We start from the raw sequence: 21,241 nt of genomic DNA, 5'->3' as shown, positions 1-21,241 counted from the left end.
ATAATAATAAAGGCTTTTTATTAAGGGATGCCTTGAAAAGCAAAAATCTTCCCTGAGGATCCTTCCAAGTCTGATGCATAACTAAATCCAATCCCCTCCAAACAAGCACCAGGAGTCCAGATTTACAATTCACAGCAGGTGACTCTGCAATCTGTCCCATCCACCAGCGTTTGAACTTCAAATGCTCAACAGCCGAAAGGTGAGTTTCCTGCTGGAACACAATCAGGCATATTTTCAAAGCACTTAGCCTTCCAAAGTTACATAGAAACCTATGGAACTTTGGAAGGCTAAGTGCTTTGAAAATATGCTACAATGTCTGCTTTATGACGATTTAGAGTTTGCAGAATTTTTTTGTCTTTTAATAGGTGAGGACACCCCATTAACATTCCAGGATACCAACTTAACCCCCATCATATAATCTGATCCGATATAAGGAAAACAAAGTCCATTGATCCATAGCCGTCAGGAGGCCATCTCAGCGAGTGGCCTCCCAACCACAACCTCGCAAATGGTCACCTAATTCCCAGTCATGCATATCCCGCCTCCCAGAAGGACCCCTCCACTCAATCAAAACAAAGTAAACCCCCCTCCAAAATCCACCTCCTGAACTCCCACCCCCACAATAAAACCCCTTCAAACAAAACCAAACTCCCACCCTCTTAGCCATGTGCCCTCCACAAACCCCCCCTGCCCTGAACTATCCAACACACCAGATGGACAAAGGTCAGTGTGGGACTCTTCCCCCCCCCCCCCCCCCGGAGTACCTCCCCCCTCCCCCCCCCCCTTGATCCTAGCCCAAGATGAAGTATAAGCAAAATTATTCACTTTACCAGCTCGACAACCAGGAAAAGGAATATCTATCCTAAAAAAACCCAAAAACCCCTGCAGGTGCACAAATGAAAACATTGTTCCGTCTATAACGTCATTATACTAATACTTAGAACTTACAAACCGCTAACCTTTGTATATTAACCAGCACATATAAATGATCAATTCCGTGACCTCACCCTACTGTCCCACCCCAAACCCTCTTCTCCCTCATCAATCATACCAAACCCCTCAAATTCAAACAACCCTCCCCCCTCTCACATACACACAGCTAACCACCATATTATCTCAGCTTACATATCAAAAAAAACCCATACTCACCCTCCCCACCCCCTTCTAATTTACAACCCTCCAGTCGCACACTTGCACTCATTCGAAAAAAACACCCAAATAAACCCCCCACCACACTTGTTCCCATTCTCTTGTCTTATAAAATTATTAACGAAAGAAAGGATATCTAACCCTCCTTCGGAGCAAAGGGCTTATAAAGAACCCATAAATCCTCACCTAACCCCTTCCGATTGACATCTAGGTTGAAGCCATACAAAAAAGAAATAAACTATGATAATTCAGCCATAAGGACCCCATATAGAGGCCCCACCTGACCTCACTTCTAAGTCAAGCAGTTGCAGGCCCATTTCAGTAAAATGTGCCCCCACTGAGGCCCAGCACCATTCGTCAGTCAAGCGACCCCATAAAACACACGCTTTCTCCACAGTTTGGTATTAGGAGCTGGTTAAGATTGCAGACCCTAGCATAATAACTCAGTCTAAACAAGTGTAGTACAAAAAGTGCTGTTTGCCCTCCATGAGGGCCCAGGAACGCTCTAAACAGTCCAGGCACTTTAACTATGGCCTCGGCGTGGGCCCACATATCCGGTGCATACGCCCTTCCCAAGGTCAATATTCTCAGTTCTTAAACAGTCCATGGCAAAACAGCTCCCGCGAAAAGTCCACACAGTGATGGCCCGCAACATACATCAGCAATATAGATTACACAATCCACATACTCTTACTGCACTGTATCATTAGGGATTGACTGAAGTAGGCAACCCCTGGAGGAATGCTTTATCCGATTCAGGAGCATCAAAAAAGTGAGTTTTGCCCTCTGTAAAGACCTTGAGGCACGCTGGCTAAAACAGGGCAAATTGGATATGGCATTGATGAAGGTCCATACTGGTGCATACGCCTTTCTTAAGCTCGAGACCCAGGCTGAGAAATCTTGAAAACACAAAATTGTTTTATTCTCATACGTTAAGGGGCCTTTCACTCTGATCACTCTCAAAATATCCATCCATCTTATGTGTATAGTTCAAGATCTTGCAGATTACAACACGTGGACGTTCCTCTGCTGATCTTTTAGGCCCCAACCTATGTGCCCGTTCTATGCGCAGAGGGCTGGCTGCATCCGCAAGGCGGATATCAGCCATGTCTCCAAATATTTCCTCAGCTCCACCTCTGGAATACATAAGTACAGAAGTACATAAGTATTGCCATACTGGGAAAGACCAAAGGTCCGTTGAGCCCAGCATCCTGTTTCCAACAATGGCCAATCCAGGTCACAAATACCCAGCAAGATCCCAAAAATGTACAAAACATTTTATACTGCTTATCCCAGAAATAGTGGATTTTCCTCAAGTCCATTTAATAACGGTCTATGGACTTTTCCTTTAGGAAGCCGTCCAAACCTTTTTTAAACTCCGCTAAGCCAACCGCCTTTACCGCATTCTCTGGCAACGAATTCCAGAGTTTAATTACACGTTGAGAGAAGAAAACGTTTCTCCGATTCGTTTTAAATTTACTATATTGTAGCTTCATCGCATGCCCTCTAGTCCTAGTATTTTTGGAAAGCGTGAACAGACGCTTCAGGATAGACTCAGGAAGACCAACTAGCCTCAGATTCCCTCTGGAGTGATTCTCCATTTCGTCCATCTTATTCTCAAGAGATTTCAGTTTATCCTGTAATGTGGCCGTCAGGGTCGTTAACTGTTGCACCTGATCTTCCAGGTCAGAAACCCGCTGGCAGTAAGCCGAGAACTCCCAAGGCCTCCAGGTTCCCATCGACATTGTCCAATTTGTCATCTTATTTTCTTTTCAATGTTTTATTTTGTTTGATTTCTATTGATAACCTTAAGAGTGGACTAATACGGCTACCACACTCCTCCAATTTGTCTGAAACTACTTGCATTTTTTTAATCTAGTGAGTCATCAATAGCTTGTTTTACCTCCATGCCAATTTCAGACACCCATTAGGAGCTGACCGAGGAGGGGCCTCCCTCGCCTCCTGCCGCCATCTTGGAGTCGCACCTCGCTAGCTTCTCCTTCTCCCTGTGAGACCTTTTTGTAGTCATAAATGCGGGCAAACAGCTTCACTGTTTCATGCTTCTCTTTAAGAAGGGGTTGTGCCTTGCAAGCCCAGCTTTTGGTTCCAACAGAATGTTTTAGAAGGGTGAGTTTTTGCGATCCGAGCCGGGAGCTCTTCCCACTTGCGTCTGCTCTCTCAGCACGACATCATGTGCCCACAGCTCTCACAGGTTAAACAGTTACTTCTCAGATTCACTTAGCTTTCTCTTACCTTACTGGAAGCTATTCTTTGCACAAACTCAGGATAACCATGTGAACTGAAGGCCACTCCACTTCCTCAGACGTTTCCCAGGTGTTACAGCCAACAAGATATGCTGGAAGGATCCTTGCCCTCAGGACCTTCCCTTCCAGAGACCTCTTGCCTGAAAAAAGATATAGCAGAATTAGAAAAGGTTCAAAGAAGAGCAACCAAAATGATAAAGGGGATGGAACTCCTCCCATATGACAAAAAGTTAAAGAGGTTATGTCTCTTCAGCTTGGAAAAGAGATGACTGAGGAGGGGATATCCTGAGTGGAGTAGAATGATTTTTCACTCTTTCAGAAAGTACAATGACCAGGGGACACTCAATGAATGGAAATCCGTTTAAAACAAATAGAAGGCAATATTTTTTCACTCAAAGAATAGTTGAGCTCTGGAACTTGTTGCTGGAGGATATGCTAACAGTGGTTATCATATCTGGGTTTAAAAATGGTTTGGGTAGGTTCCTGGAGGAAAAGCCTATAGTCTGTTATTGAGATGGACATGAAGCAATTGCTTGCCCTGAGATTGATAGCATGGAATGTTGCTACTAATTGGGTTTCTGCCAGGTACTTGTATCCTGGATTGGCCACTGTTGGAAGCGGATACTGGGCTAGATGGACCATTGGTCTGACCCAGTATGACTGTTCTTATGGGCAGCCCTCCTGCAGAAGTCCAAAATGTAAGCAATCAAAAAACAATTCCTCATTGTTCACACCAGGCCTCGAACATCCACCACAGTCTGGCACCAATATAGTTAATAGTATGACCTTGACATTATGGCCTTTATGTGGTCATTTGTACAGATCATCTAAAGCTGTTAACTAGTATTGCTTCTATACTATATGGAGGCCTATTTCCAAAATACTTAGACACAGAAAGTACCATAGATTATTATGGTTCTTTGTATGTCTAAGTGTTTTCAAAATGAGCCTCCACCTGCTGAATATCATCCACGGATTTTAAATTCCACATTTGCATAGTAATACAATAAGACAAAGAACTGACTACAGAAGAATTCAAACTTGGACAATTCATTGATAAGTTTTCAAAGACACTGCTACATCCGTGTATTTATCTGATAGATATCTTTTCTCATCAATAGCTGTTTGGTAACTTCCATGCTCATGTGTTTTGTTTTTTTGTTTTATTTTGTTTGCTTTTTTATTTGATAGAAAAGCTCTAAAGTTTGATCTTCACAGAATTTGTTACAAAGGGAGATACACTAGAAAACTCTAAAAAGTATTTTTGTTTTGCAGGTAACTGTTCCTCAGCGCAGACCACAGCCTGGTGACCCATATGAAAGAAAAGGAACTCAAGTGTCCAAAACAGGTAAAAAAAAAAAAAAAAAAGTGAAAATGTGTGGATTTCAGTGGAAAAAGAATACAGTACTTTGTCAAAGTATTTAAACCCTTGTACATTTTTCACATTCTGCTGTCTAAAAATACTTTAAAGTAGGAGTTTGTTTTACTAATTTATACAACACAATCTATATTTCAGTATGAAAGAACTGTAGACGTGTTCAAACAGTAATTCAGAATAAGAAACCAAGAAGTTGATTGCATAAGTGTTCACACCCCTTGTCCTACCAAACCCAAATTACCTCCGTTTCCAAAACTTTTTATCAAGGCCTGTAATAAATAGGCCCCTCCTCTCTCTAATCACAAATACCCCCACTGATTTGAATACTCCTGGATTGAGAATTGTGTTGTTTCTGTTGTTGAGTTCTATATCAGAGTGCTTAGTAGGAGCCTGTTCTGTACAGGAATGTAGTTGCCTATCTTCCTTTTTAGAATGTTAGCCTAACCGGGTACCTATGAGCCCAACAAGTGTGAGCACTTACATCAACCATACAGCTGGTATAAGTTTCAGCACCTGAGTATTGGAGAAACCATACTGTAAGCTACACGTGGAAGTTTGAGTGCTGCCAAAACTCTGGCCATGTGTTTACCCATCCCCCCTTTGCAAATACACACTGTGTAAGTTGGGTGGAATTTTGGTACTTATGTATGTGTACAAATACATGCATAAATTACATTATTCTAAACATTTACATATGTAATGTGAGTATAAGTGTTAGCACTTATGTTATAGAATAGCCCCTACGTGTGCTGAATAGAGCTACCAGAAGATCTCAGGAATAGAAAATTAAAGGGACAGATTAAAGAGAGGTTATAAGAAAATGTTAGTAAAGTAGAAACAGTTTTGCACCATTAAGACAGTGCCTCCGTCAGGCTGTTCCTCTTGAACCGGTAACTCTGTGTGAAGGAATCTACTGGGGGCGTTTCTATGAGGTCTAAGATTACTTTACTTTAAAAGGACTAGAGAGGTCTCTGGCTGAGATTGGGGACAGTGTTGACTGTTCAGCAATTACAAGATTACTCCATAAACATGTTTTTTATTGGAGGGTGGCAAGCAGGAAGCCTCTGCTAAAGTAAAGCCATATAATTTGCTGCATAGTGTTTGTAAACACTTGGGAGATGCTGCATGTGTGTGGAAAATTTTGTGGTCTGATGAGGCCAAAGTGGAACTTCTTGATCCCAGTACTAAGCAATAATTGTGGCATAAAACAAACAAAACACATCACCCTGCTTATCATCCCTATAGTAAAGCATGGTGGTGGCAGCATTATATTGTGAGGATGTTTTTGTAGCAGTTTGGACAAGTCGGTATTAGGAAGATAAGGGAAAGATGAATGTGCAAAAGTACAAGCAGATCCTGGTGGAAAACCTGTTTTAGTCTAGGGCTGAGAAGGAAATTAACCTATTAGTAGGACCAATGATCCTAAGCACAAAGCAAAGGCAAGAATGGAGTGGCTCAGCAAGAAGAAAGTGAATATCCTTAAGTAGCCCAGTTAAAGCACAGAACTGAATCCAGTAGAAGATCTGTGGTAAGAATTGAAAACTGCAATTCCCAGACTGTCCTCAGCTAAGCTACTACTACTACTACTATTTAGCATTTCTATAGGCTACAAGGCATACGCAGCGCTGCACAAACATAAAGCTGAACGAGCCTGAGCTATACCACCAAGAAGAATGGACAAAAACACTATCCCATTTTATAAAGTTGGTAGATACTTATACTAAGAGGCAAGTTTTAGATAAGATGTACAAATCGGAATTGAGACATCCAGGTCAGGACATCTCAGATTCAATTAGTATTTTAGAACAGGATCTGTCAACATATAGAGCTTGTTCTAAAATACAGGATGTAATGAATGTTCCATATCATCAAGCTGATCAATCCATAGACTGGTGGGTTGTGTCCATCTACCAGCAGGTGGAGATAGAGAGCAAACTTTTGCCTCCCTATATGTGGTCATGTGCTGCCGGAAACTCCCCAGTATGTTCTCTATCTCAGCAGGTGGTGGTCACACACAGCAGCAGCTCTGGCTAGGCCTCCAAGCCTAATCCTTAGGTTTTGTTGAGGCCTGGGGTTGAGGGCTCTTTTGAGCAAGTGCAAACCTGGTGGTGCCAGGTCCCTCCTTTTCTCCCCCCTCCCGCTGGCTCCGTTTAAAAAAAAAAAAAAAAATTATTTTTAAACGTCTTTAAAGGCATTTAATTCGACGTTTCTTTAAACGTTCATTGCAGCTACTCACTGGGACACCAGTTCGTTACAGCTCGGAGCGGCAAGCAGGTAATTTTACCTTTTTATAGCGGGCAGGGGGTTCCCCGATTCTTCTCCTCGTGGCAATGGCGTCGGAGGGCGAGGGCGCAAAGGGTCGCTCCCCGGATCGCTGGAGCGCTTCTAGAGGGGATGCGGGGGTTTTACAACCTGATTCGCCCTTGATGGGTGATAGTTTAGTGACCGATGAATGTCCCGGTCGTTCCTCCGGCGTGGCGGTTTTTTCCCGCCATAAACGCCCATCCCCCGCTCCTCGCCTCCGCCATCTTGGCCGGCCACGCGGCTCGGACGGCTTCGTCGGGGCCGCCCTTGAGGTTGGAGACATTAATGCCATGAACGCCCTTAATTTGGGCGACGGCACAAAAGCGGCTAAAGTTAAGCGCCGTTCTTCCCGCGCGGCTCCTTCACGGAGTTTCGCGCCGGACGCCATTTTGGATGCGCAGCATGTCTCTCCCCCGCTATTGCGAGCGCCGGTTGAGAGTGCGTCTAGGGCTGTTGCCCAGGCTGCGGAAGTGCACAGTCTGGGGGGTTTCTCCCCCGAGTTTGTTTTGCTGCTGCATCAGGCTTTCCTCATGCAAAACGCTGCCCCTGCTCCCTCTTCTGATAAAGAGGTTGAGGTTCCCAGAGGTAAACGCCCTCGGGTTGATTTCCAGGCCTTGGAGGACTTTTGTCTCCTCCGATGTAGATGAGGGCAGCGTGTCTGAGGTCTCCCAACGATCCTTTGCGGATTCCTTGGAGGAGATAGATCCCCGCTCGGATGGAGCGGATGACCCCTCTGCAGCGCGGCTTTTTAGCCCAGAGGATTTGCCCAACCTGTTGTTACAGGCCATGGACACTTTGAAGATTTCCTCTCCGGAGGACGTCTCTCCCTCAGCCCCTGTTGGCTCTGCCATTATGCTGGGGACGAAGCGCCCGCCTAGAACCTTCCACGTGCATGATGCCATGCACACCTTAATTGCGGCTCAATGGGATGTCCCGGAAACGAGCCTTAAAGTGGCTAGGGCTATGTCCCGCCTCTATCCTTTGGCTGTGAGTGAACGTGAGGCCTATCTGGGGCCTACCGTGGATTCTTTAATCACTGCGGTGACTAAGAAAACGGCGTTGCCGGTGGAAGGTGGCACGGCCCTAAAGGACGCCCAAGACAGAAGATTGGAGGCGGCCTTAAGGTCGTCCTTGGAGGCAGCTGCTTTAAGTTTGCAGGCCTCAGTTTGCGGCTCCTATGTGGCCAGGGCGTGCCGGACTATGGTGCAGCGGGCTTCCCCCTCGGATCATTCCTTGAGGGCTGATTGGCCGGCCCTGGAATCGGGCTTAGCCTATTTGGCAGACTTGCTGTATGATGTCTGGAGAGCCTCAGCTAAAGGCATGGCTCAGACAGTCTCTGCGCGGCGGTGGCTTTGGCTGAAACATTGGTCTGCTGACCACGCCTCTAAATCCCGCCTGGCTAGATTGCCTTTTAAAGGCAAGCTGCTCTTTGGGGTCGAGCTGGACAAAATCGTGACCGATCTCGGCACGTCTAAGGGCAAGAAATTACCAGAGGTCAGGGCTCGGGTTAGTACTCGTCCCGATACCTCCATACCGCCCGGGCAAGTCGGGTTCCTCTGCCCCCTCTTCCTTCAAGAGGAATTTCTCCCCCAAGCAGCATTCCTTTCGCAGAGACCGCCGTCCCGGAGGTGCTCCCTCCGGTCCTCCCCCAGGGTCTCGTACCCAATGACGGGGCCTTGGTCCACGCCCCAGTGCAGATTGGAGGACGGCTGTCCTCGTTTCTGGGCGAGTGGACCACTATAACTTCAGACGCGTGGGTGCTGGAAGTCATCAGAGACGGCTACAAGCTAGAGTTCTGCCAACCCTTAAGAGACGGGTTTGTACTCTCTCCCTGCAAGTCTCCGGTCAAGCTGTGGTAGTGCAGCAGACCTTGGACAACCTGATCCGCCTGGGTGCGGTCGTTCCGGTGCCAAAAAATCAGATTGGCAAGGGACGTTACTCCATTTACTTTGTGGTTCCAAAGAAAGGAGGTTCTGTCCGGCCTATCCTCGACCTCAAAGGGGTCAATCGGGCCTGGAAAGTGAGGCACTTTCGCATGGAGACTCTCCGCTCTGTTATAGCGGCAGTGAAGGCAGGAGAGTTCTTGGCTTCCTTGGACATCAAGGAAGCGTACCTGCATATTCCCATCTGGCCTCCTCTCCAACGCTTTCTGCGTTTTACAGTCCTGAGACGACACTTCCAGTTCAGAGCCCTCCCTTTCGGGTTGGCTACTGCTCCGCGGACCTTTTCCAAAGTAATGGGGGTCATAGCGGCCTTCCTGCTAAAGGAAGGAGTACAAGTCCATCCGTATCTGGACGACTGGTTGATCCAAGCCCCCTCTTATGCAGAGTGCGGCAAAGCTATGGACCGCACTCTTTTGAGCTCCCTGGGATGGATCATCAACTGGAAGAAGAGCCAGCTGCGCCCGACTCAGTCCCTGGGGTATCTGGGAGTTCGATTCGACACCCAAGTGGGCAGAGTGTTCCTGCCAGACAATCGGATTGTCAAGCTTCAGGCTCAGGTGGACTAGTTCCTAGTAGCCTCTCCTATTCGGGCTTGGGACTACGTGCAGCTGTTGGGCTCTATGACGGCCACGATGGAAGTAGTGCCCTGGGCCAGGGCTCATATGAGACCACTACAGCTATCTCTGCTGCTGCGCTGGACTCCGATGTCGGAGGATTACGCTGTGCGCCTTCCCGTGGACCCAGCAGTGCGCAAGGCGCTGAGCTGGTGGACGCAGACAGACAAGTTGTCTGCAGGATTGCCTCTGGTGACCCCGGAGTGGATTGTCGTCACGACAGACGCCTCTTTGATGGACTGGGGAGCCCTCTGCTTGGGAAGGACAGCGCAGGGGCTCTAGTCTCCTGCAGAGGCAAGTGGTCTATCAACCTCCTGGAACTCAGAGCCATTCGCTTGGTGTTATTGGAGTTCATCCCGGTACTCGTGTTGAAGCCTGTACGGGTCCTGTCGGACAATGCCACGGCTGTGGCCTATATCAACCGCCAGGGAGGTACCAGAGCGCCCCTCTAGCCAAGGAGGCTATGAGTCTTTGCCAGTGGGCGGAAGCGAACCTGGAGCAGCTTTCAGCGGCCCACATTGCCGGAGTCATGAATGTCAAGGCGGACTTTCTCAGTCGCCATACCTTGGAGCCCGGAGAGTGGCAACTATCTGCTCAGGCGTTCTTGGACATCACGAAGCGCTGGGGCCAGCCGAGCCTAGATCTGATGGCGTCATCGGCCAATGGCCAAGTGCCGCGCTTTTTCAGCAGAGGACGGGACCCTCGATCCCTGGGAGTAGATGCTCTTCTCCAACAGTGGCCGACACAAGAGCTCCTCTATGTGTTCCCGCCCTGGCCCATGTTGGGCAGGGTGCTAGACTGGGTGGCAAAGCATCCCGGCAGGGTAATCCTGGTGGGTCCGGATTGGCCCAGACGTCCCTGGTATGCGGACTTGTTCAGGCTCTCAGTCGACGATCCTCTGCGGCTGTCAGTGGAGCAGGGCCTGTTACATCAGGGTCCCGTGGTGATGGAGGATCCCTCTCCCTTTGGTCTTACGGCCTGGCTATTGAGCGGCAGCGTCTGAGGAAGAAGGGCTTCTCAGACAAGGTCATCGCCACTATGCTGAGAGCGAGGAAGCGCTCTACTTCTACTGCTTACGCCAGGGTTTGGCGTATCTTTGCAGCATGGTGTGAAGCAGGCTCACTTTCTCCCTTCACTGCTCCAATTTCTTCAGTGTTGGCGTTCCTGCAAGAAGGTCTGGAGAAAGGCCTGTCGCTCAGTTCCCTTAAAGTCCAGGTAGCGGCTCTGGCTTGCTTCAGGGGCCGCCTGAAGGGTGCTTCCCTGGCTTCGCAGCCAGATGTGGTGCGCTTTCTCAAGGGAGTTAATCACCTGCGCCCTCCTCTGCACTCAGTGGTGCCTGCGTGGAATCTCAACCTGGTGCTAAGAGCATTGCAGAAGCCGCCTTTGGAACCCTTGTCGAGGGCATCTCTGAAAGACCTGACGTTGAAAGCAGTCTTTTTGGTGGCTATCACTTCAGACAGAAGAGTTTCCGAGCTCCAGGCGCTCTCATGTCGAGAGCCTTTTCTGCAGTGCACTGAGGCAGGAGTGACTATTCGCACAGTGCCTTCCTTCCTGCCCAAGATTGGTTCTCGCTTCCATGTGAATCAGCAGCTCTGTCTCCCTTCCTTTCGTAGGGAGGACTACCCAGAGGAGTACTCCGCTCTTGAATATCTGGATGTGAGACGAGTCATCATCAGATACTTGGAGGTGACCAATGATTTCCGGAAATCGGATCATCTGTTTGTCCTGTTTGCAGGTCCTCGTAAGGGTCTGCAGGCTGCTAAGCCTACAGTGGCAAGATGGGTCCAGGAAGCCATTGCAGCGGCTTATGTGGCCGCGGGGAAGGTGCCGCCTATCCAGCTGAAGGCTCACTCCACGAGAGCTCAGGCGGCCTCGATGGCAGAGGCCGGATCCGTCTCCTTGGAAGAGATATGCAAGGCGGCAACGTGGGCTTCGGCTCATACATTCTCCAAGCATTACCGTTTGACTGTGGCTGCACGGGCGGAGGCCCGGTTTGGAGCTTCAGTGTTGAGGTCAGGGATTTCTATGTCCCGCCCTGGGTGAGTACTGCTTCGGTACATCCCACCAGTCTATGGATTGATCAGCTTGATGATATGGAAGGTAAAATTATGTATAATCATACCTGATAATTTTCTTTCCATTAATCATAGCTGATCAATCCATAGCCCCTCCCAGATATCTGTACTGTTTATATTCTGGTTGAATTTTAGGTTCAAGTTTAGCCTTCAGTTACTTCAGGAGGACTTCGTGTTCAAGTTCTTCTTTCACTTGGATTCTTCAAGAGTTGAGACGACTTTGTGTTACAGTGAGCTGCTGCATTCCTCTCCCCTCCGTTTTACGGGGCTGGATTGAGACATAAATTCTGCCGGCACTCCCTCCCGCTTCGTGCGGCTGTAGGGCAGCTTTGTACCCCTCCCGCTTCGGCGGTGTTAGGGTCAGTCAGCTCCTCCCGCGGTTGCGGTTGCAGGATAAGCCAGATCCCCCCGCATCGGCGGGTGTGGTGTCCCTCCCCCGCTCCGCGGGGATGAGCTGGACGGATTCCCCTCCCCCACTTGTGTGGGGATGAGCTGGGTTAATTCCCCTCCCCCGTTTCGGCGGTGGTGAGCTGGGCAGAGTGTCCCTTCGTGGTGTAATTCTCTAAGTGCTGAGTCCTGCGGATGGAGCTTTGATATCGACATACTGAGGAGTTTCCGGCAGCACATGACCACATATAGGGAGGCAAAAGTTTGCTCTCTATCTCCACCTGCTGGTAGATGGACACAACCCACCAGTCTATGGATTGATCAGCTATGATTAATGGAAAGAAAATTATCAGGTATGATTATACATAATTTTACCTTATGTACCTTTTACCTGTAGCAGGAACATTCTTTTCTTTTTAAAATCATAAAATGTCTAAATATGAACAGGTCCACAAGGGTACATAAATGTTTGTGCCAGCACATACCTGTTTGTTATGAAATAGCAACATAAATATTTGTCAACCATTTTAGAAATAAATGTTTCTGAAGCTATCATAGAGCTCATTGTCCCTTGCCAGTTTTGCTTTCAGGGGGGAGGGGGTGGTAAATAACCGCTGGGGGATAAAGGGAGCAACCTCCCCTAGCATTTCTCATTCATAATGGATTTTCTAAATGTTAAACATCCATAGCTATCCCAGTATGTTTATGATACTATATTGTAAAATTGGATTCTTACAAGTTACTTTCTTATGCATTATTCTTTGTTATATGTCCTATACTGTTTATTGTAAGCCACATTGAACTCAAATTTGATTTGTTTGGGATAATGTGGGATATAAATGTCATAAATAATTAACAGTGCTACTCAATAGGAGCACTTTTCTGAAACCTAGACATCTCAGCAGGTGCAAATCTGAGCCCCCTTGCCATAGGGATATTTTAGCATCTAGACCTATATATCCCAGCTTTGTAAAATATAAACCTGTAAATGTCAGTTTATGCATGTCTAATACCTGAATAGCACTTCTAAAATAAGCACCTAAATGACCCATGGCTGCTGTTGCTGCAAAAAGGGCTTCCACCACATGCTATGTCAGTGGATGTGAAGCCTTTTATGCAATCATAACGTTTTGATTTCTTATTTTTTTTAATATTTTTTGAATATTTCTATAACTGTTCTTTCAGTTTGAGAGTGTTGAAGATGTTGCATAGATAAGTAAAACAAGCTTCTGATGCAATAGTATTTGTTGAAGAAAAATGACATTTTATATTCATTTATATGTATGCCATTAGCATTAAACCACCAACAGCAGAAACAGTACTTGTGAAAGAAAAGGAGAGTCATAATATTTTAATCTCTGTAGAGTTCTTACTAGTCAAGTCTGAGACAGTAGTGTCTTTCAGTGAGCCTAAATGGGGTGTTCAACAGCACCTTGGAAAGGGTGTTCTTATGAATGAGAGGGCAGTAAAATTATGTGAGAGAATCAGAATGTGTAGGCTTTTTTTTCCCCTTTCTTTGTGGATGTTTATGGAGGGAGCATCACTAGGATGCACATTGAGTACAGCTTTATGGTATAAAGTACTGTAGTGTTCTGGCTACTTAATGCCAATAAAGTTGATTACTCTTAAAAGAAATAATTTTATAACGGCCTTTTCGCTTGTATATGTCTCTTATAAAATTGCCACACATGTGCAACTATGCATGATAAGCATGCATATTTGTACATGACCAGTCTAGGCTTGTTACAGGGTGGGGTTTAGGTGGATTTTGGGTAGAGTTGTAATTTGTATACAAAGTTTGTAAAATACCTGTAATCAGCATGCATTGTATGTGCATGCCTTTACATTTACGCATTAATTTATTTAGTAGTATTTGGTATACCACCTTTAAAAAGATAAGAAGTTGGTTTGTAATAAATTCTTGTAAAAATGCAGAAACTTAAAGGCAAAGACTAGACATAAAAGGGAGGGATAATGCAATAAAGAAAACACAATTTGTACCATAGACACATGAGAAGAAGGTATCGTTCCCAAAAAGTATCAAAGAGACAAGATCAAAATTCATCAACCTTCAGATGAGGTATTAAAGGACTGATCAAGAAGCCAAGTCTTTATCTTAAATTTGCTGTATGAGACTCAAATCTAATTTCTAATGGAAGAGCATTCCAAAGTGTGGATGCCATGCCACCAAGGGCCATGTAATTTTATTTATTTATTTATTTATTTTTGTTACATTTGTACCCCGTGCTTTCCCACTCATGGCAGGCTCAATGCAGCAGGCAATGGAGGGTTAAGTGACTTGCCCAGAGTCACAAGGAGCTGCCTGTGCCGGGAATCGAACTCAGTTCCTCAGTTCCCCAGGACCAAAGTCCACCACCCTAACCACTAGGCCACTCCTCCACTCCTGTGTTAAGCTTCAACCTAACTAATATCAGGATTGTAAGAAGATTAGTGTGTGAAATAGGAAGAGTCAAAACTGCATAATGTGGAAATAGAACAGAATGTAAATAACATGGAATACGTGTATATGAGGCTCAATGGGCTAGAATTAAGATTTTATTTAATCTATGCCAAAACCGGCAACCAGTGTAGCTCCCATAAGAGATTAGTGGTTTTGCTCCATAAAGCAGTCGAATAGCTGTATTTTGAATAAGTTGCATGCATTTTATTTGATAAAGTTGACACCCTAAAAGCAATGAATTATAGTAATCAAGACGATTGATTACAAGGGCACTTGTCTTTTAATGGTTTTAAAGTCCAAAAATCGCTTTAGGGATTGAATTTTCTTGAAAGAAAAATGCCCTGGAAATATGGAATGAAAATGAAAGTTTTAGAATTCCAGACAATACCTAATCAAGTCCTTAATAATAATGGGGTACTGTTGAACCATTGGTTCAAAAAGAGTGAAACTGATGATCTTTGATATTTGAAGTGCTTCACATTTCTTAGGATTCAAGATTAATTTATGACCCTCAAAACCAATTTACAGTTTTCTCCAACTTGTGCTGTAGATCAGTTTGAAAGATAGATATTGTCAGCATAAAAAGGTGCATTAAGTCAAAAACCTTTAAATGAGAGAAAAAGCTAGCAGATAAACTGAGGAGAGTTGGTAGTGGACATCTAAAAAATACTTTGACAAATAGCAGCGGAACTCATTTTAAAGCCACTCGGTCCACTCGACTAGAGTATATAAGTATATAAACGTAAGGAGTGATATATCACATTGAAGGCAGCAGTCAAATATAGCCAAATAACAAGAGCATCTTTACAACTATCTCTATAGGTAGTGATCTCGTTTGGCATCCCAAACAATGCAGTTTCAAACACCTGATTGTCATAGATGGAAAGAATTCATGGAGTCCTAGAATTGGACAACTTGGTGGGCAACTGCTTTTTTTCAGTAGTTTGGCCATAAACAGAAAATTAGAGAGAGGTCTATAGTTTGCTGGATCTAATTTGGCTAAAATAGGTTTTTTTAAGCAAAAAATCTATTGTAGAACATTTCCAGATGTCTGCAACAAGACCCTTTACCAGACTGCAGAGCTCCCAAATTACTCATTCCAGGAGGGAGACTTTTAGACTGGTCCTGGTTTTAAACTTACATCCTAAAGCAGTGTAGTATTTGTAGTCCATGATTCTAGCCATTGAAATCAGTTTTCAGGTCCTATAATGCACCAGGATGTGGTTGGCAGAAATCTAGGACCAGCTAAAAAATCTCCCTCCTGGAATGGGTAACTTGGCAGATATGAGACTAGTGTAAAAAATATCCAGTAAAATTGGGGGAAAAGAAGACCAATAGTTCTTAAGTAACCTAAGAAAGTTATAATTTGCTAACGAGGAAGAAGAGTGTAATAAACTAAAGTTTCCCAAGAGAAAAGAGTGACATGGGAATGAAACAAGCCCTAGAACTTCTAGGGATTCTACCAATTATACTGCTATCAGATGGACCAGAGATGGCAAGAGGGCAAAATGACTAATAGGAGTAGATTGCATATGCAGTAACAGAACCTTAGCAAATAAAAATATAGCAAAATTCCAAACAGGTTACAGAAGGAAGGTCATCCAGAGTTCCCATACAATATCATAAAATTGTTTAGAAAAATTCTCTTGGAAATGAACAAGAACGGAATCAGATTTATTCCATAGATTTAGCAAAATTGTATCCAGGAAAAAAATGTTTAGTTTCCAAAGATTTTGGCCATCAGAAGACAAACGAGGCAGGGTTTCAACAACCTCATGGTATAGAAGTGGTTGAAACCCTGATGAGGTACAAGATTGATGGGCAAAGTTTCTTCTAATAAAGGTTGTAAGCGTATAAAAGATAGTATTGCAGTTTAATTTTAAATACTGTAAATTAAATCCCTATTCCTTCATTTTGATTCAGGGAGATAGGGATAGTTTATTGGAGAGAATAAAGACAATAGTAAATGTCTCACTGAAGGACAGTAATTTCCCATAGCAGCCAACAGATATGGCTTCCTGAAGACATCAAGTTTGGACCTCTGAGATAGGCTACTTGTCTAAAATTTGCTGCCTTTGCAATTTTTAGGGAACGTTATACAGAAGATTGTAGATATTCAGCTGATAAACTTTATGGCAAGCAAGAGCATATTGAATAAATATCAATGCAGATTTCAGAGACCATGAGGCTCATTTTCAAAACACTTACACATAGAAAGTGCCATAGTAATCTGTGGTACTTTGTGTGTGTAAGTTCTTTGGAAATAGGCCTCCATATAGTATAGAAGCAATACTAGTTAACAGCTTTAGATGATCTGTACAAATGGCCAGATAAGGGCCACAATGTCATTGTCATATTATTTACTATATTTGTGCCAGACTGTAGTAGGTGTTCGAGGCCTGGTATGAAGAATGAGGAATTCCTCCCTTTTGTTCCTTGCTTACATTTTAGACTTCTGCAGGAGGGCTGCCCATAAGAACATAAGAATAGCCATACAGGATCAGACCAATGGTCTATCTAGCCCAGTATCCGCTTCCAGCAGTGGCCAATCCAGGTCACAAGTACTTGACAGAAACCCAATTAGTAGCAACATTCCATGCTACCAATCTCAGGCCAATAGTTGCTTCCCTATGTCTGTCTCAATAGTAGACTATGGATTTTCCTCCAGGAAGTTGTCAAAACCTTTTAAAGCCCAGATACGCTAACCGCTGTTACTACAGCCTCCGGCAAAGAGTTCCAGAGCTTAACTATTCGTTGAGTGAAAAAATATTTCCTCCTATTTGTTTTAAAAATAGGTCCTTCTTTCCTGTACCTGGAGGGGTCACAATTTAAGTTTGTACCTGAGGTACTGGAGGGTCTCACTGCCTTTCTTTTGAAGGGAAGTCAGTGGGAAGCATTTTCATTCTTTCATTCTCTAGATGTACAGTACGTAGGGCTCTGTTGTGTTACCTGGAGGTTACTAATGTGATCCCAAGGTCTGACAGACTATTTGTCTTCTTTAGGGGTACAAAGAAGGAGTTAGACAGGGATCAATATGGTCAGTTATTTGAAGGCAATAGAACTAATAGGTGTGGGTCTAGAATGATGCAGGTTGTTCTGTCCTTTGACAGCCTTGCCTGGTTGGGATAGGTTCCTGAAATGTGTTAATGTTTTACTGTAGGTCACTGTAATGTTAGATAAGCAAGGCATTATGTGTGATGTAGTTCACAGGTAGTGCAGACACACTTGCTTAAAAAACTGTTATTATTGGTGGGCTGTTGCCTAGCCTTTTTTCTCAGCATAGCTTGGCTCTGTTTTCATTGGTCTGCTTGGCCTCTTGTTCTTTGGGCTTGAGGGAGCCCCCCTACCTCTCCTGTCCAGGTTCTCTCTCTGACTGACTGGGTAGCTATTTCCATCTTATTTCTGTCAGCACTTGTCCTCATAGACTCCCTGGAGAGTACTCGTTTTTTTGCCTCATAAATATCTTGCCAATGAGATATTGCACTTTCAATCTTCCATCTGTGAGCTGCTCTGCCTGTGTAACTGCTTTTCTAACTCAGCAGTAGAACTGCCCTTTTTCTCAGATCTCTGATTCCATCCATTGAGGCAGCTTTCAGTACGAAGGCTCTGTGCTAAGAGGCACCTCTTCTGATTTGTGAGTAAACTGTTTGTTATTCAATAAAGGGCATTTCAGAAATATAAAGGGACTTCAGGGTGTATTGATGTGCTGAGGTTATACTAGGATCTTACAGTAACAGATCTTGGGAGGCTTGAACACAGGTCTTTCTTGAAAAATTGTTTTTAGCAAATAATTATAGGCCATATAAATCAAAGAAGCAGGAATTAACTTAGTGCAGATTGTGTTAAGATTCCTAGTAATCCCAACCAACTCCTAGGCAGGTTGTGAATGCAAGCAAAAATATACTTAAAAATATCTACTTGCAAATGTCATAAGTCTGAAAAATAAGATGGGAGAGTTAGAAAGCAGCAGTGAATGAAGAGGCAGACAAATTGTTGGAGAATATCCATTGGAATACTGTGATACCACAGTGTGAAGAAACAGAGCAGAGTGACCAAATACAGCAGTAACAGGGTCCCTTTCCTGTTCAGTTTTTTTGGTAGTGTTAGGAGATTACCAGTGTGCTGATGGAGACTGGCAGCGGCCAGCAAGCACTGGAAATGCCTGTCCTAACACTAGAGCAACCGAATAACCTCAGTGAGGAGAAGCTGCAGAACCGTCCTGTGCAGAATTCTCCTGTGGGGAGAGTGGACCCCTTATGGGCAGAGGCCTGTGAGTTGGCAGGGCCAGATGCCACACCAGCTGAGATTCTGCAGATCTACATGCTAGAGCGACAGCAGCGAGAGGAACGGGAAGAGCAACAGTGGCTAGACCAGCTGCGGCGAGAGGAACGGGAAGAATGACAGCGGCGTGAATTCCATTGGCACCCCACAGGGGTTAGGCTGGAGATGGAAGTGGCTCATATCCAAAGCTCTAGCCCAACCCCTTTGCCAAGCCAGAGACAGACAGGGTCCACAGCTTGGATTGGGCCCAACTTGTTTTTGCAGTTTGATTATACCAGAGGTGACATAGATGGATATATAACTGCCTTTGAAAAATATTTGCTGCCTCAATAAGATTTCTTGGAAAGACTGGGTGTGCTATATGGGATGAAAGTTCACTGGTAGAGCACTTGAGGCGTTCCAAGGACCGTCCATGGGGACGTGCTCCCAGTTTGAGGAGGTGTGCAAAACTTTGTTGAACCATTATGCCATTACCCCTGAGATCTACAGACTAAAGTTCTGGACTTACAGCGCATTTGTGATCCAGCTAAGATACCAGCACCAGCGGTGGCTCAGTGGAGCTAAGTTAAAACCCTGGAGGACTACCAAAACCTGATGGTCCTGGAGCAGTTTCTTCGGTGTTGGCGTCCAGTGATGAGGGAACATGTTCAAGATCACCAGCCCTGTACTCCAGAGAAGGCTGAGTTGGCTGACATCTTTATGGCTAACCGTCCCTGGTTGGTGAAGAGAAGCTGTCCTTATCCGCAGCAGCTTAGCCAAATGGTTAAAGGATAGAAAACGGAGAGTAGGGTTAAATAGTATTCTCAGTGGAGAAGGGTAGATAGTGGGGTTCCTCAGGGGTCTGTGCTGGGACTGCTACTTTTTAACATATTTATAAATGATCTAGAGATGGGAGTAACTAGTGAGGTAATTAAATTTGCTGACGACACAAAGTTATTCAAAGTTGTTAAATTGCGAGAGGATTGTGAAAAATTACAAGAGGACTTTACGAGACTGGGAGACTAGGCGTCTAAATGGCAGATGACGTTTAATGTGATGCATGTGGGATAGAGGAACCCGAACTATAGTTACGTAATGCAAGGTTCCACGTTGGGAGTCACCGACCAGGAAAGGGATCTCGGCGTTGTTGATGATACGTTGAAATGCTCTGCTCAGTGTGCTGCTGCGGCTAAGAAAGCAAATAGAATGTTAGGTATTATTAGGAAAGGAATGGAAAACAAAAGTGAGGATGGTCACCGACTAGATGGTCACAGGAGGAGTGAGCTCCTAGGACCCTGTGACCCTGGACAGCCCTGACAGCGGCTGCAGGCCAGCCCAAACTTCACCGGAGAGCAAGGCAGAAGGCACCATAGAACCCCGACCGACCCGGGACACCGCACAGTGTCTGCTGACCCGCGAAAACCCAGGACCACACTACGGCCCGGGCCTCGACACCCGCTGATTGCACCCAGAGACACCGCAGGGAGCCGGCAAGACCTCCCAGATCCACGAACGCCCAGGACTGAGTACAAGAAGGACCGTTGAACCCACTGACTGTACCCACCTCAGTGCTGACGACTGGACGCCAGGATACGACCACCCCCTGCATTGCCGGCCACCGACCACCCTCTGCCTGTGCTGCTGACCACCCCTCCAACAGAGCCCATCTCCTGCTTAGCCGCCAGCCGTTGAGTCCGACCCCAGCATTGCCGACGACCTCTGTTTGAGCTGCCAACCACCCTCCACCAGAAACCACCTCCTGCATCGCTGCCACCCATTGAGCCCAACCCCAGCATCACCAACTAGGTAAAGTGCATGGGGCGCTGGCCGATGAGGGTGAGAGTGGAGCGCCGCATGATTGATGCAGCGGGACGGTGAGAGGCGGACGCGAGGAGCAGTGGAGAGAAGCGAGCATCGGAGACGGCCAGTGAGGCGAGAGGTGAGCGACGCGAGGCTCGGAGCGATTCACAATGGAACGGTGCTGCGCATGCGGCAGATGGTGGACGGGAACAGCTTAGCACTTTTCCTACCTCAGCTCCCTACCCCAACCACTGCAGCAGCAGCTGCAAAGGATATAGCGATTGTGGATGCGGGACCCATGAAACTTCTAATTACCCTGCAGCACAGTTGGTTCTCATCAGCCTCCTACTTCCATCCACTAACATACCTCAGAACTATGGAGACTCTAGCCCCTGCAATCCCCAGCACAACAGCCAGATCTACAGGAAACATATCTGAAAAATCAACTGTGAATAAACTACTTATTATTTAACCCACAATCCACCCCCCTTACGCACCAACACTTCAAAGGTCCCAAAGCCACCATTGGTCCGAACAACCCAAAGCCAAGACGAAAATACACAAAACGCATAAGTCATAAGAACACGGTCCACTAGCAACACCAAG

At 45.6% G+C, this 21,241-nt stretch overlaps 1 protein-coding gene across 1 annotated transcript in view; it reads left to right on the top strand.

Moving 5' to 3' along the window:
• The window catches only part of CCDC77 (coiled-coil domain containing 77), a 197,219-nt gene that overhangs the window by 21,823 nt on the left and 154,155 nt on the right, over positions 1 to 21,241 (top strand). The window contains 1 exon segment of the mRNA XM_030214278.1: positions 4,689 to 4,761. Coding sequence (XP_030070138.1) covers positions 4,689 to 4,761 — 73 coding nt within the window.

Source organism: Microcaecilia unicolor, chromosome 9, assembly GCF_901765095.1.
Source record: "Microcaecilia unicolor chromosome 9, aMicUni1.1, whole genome shotgun sequence".
Taxonomy (NCBI): Eukaryota; Metazoa; Chordata; class Amphibia; order Gymnophiona; family Siphonopidae; genus Microcaecilia; species Microcaecilia unicolor.
This window is presented reverse-complemented; position numbering and strand designations above follow the sequence as displayed.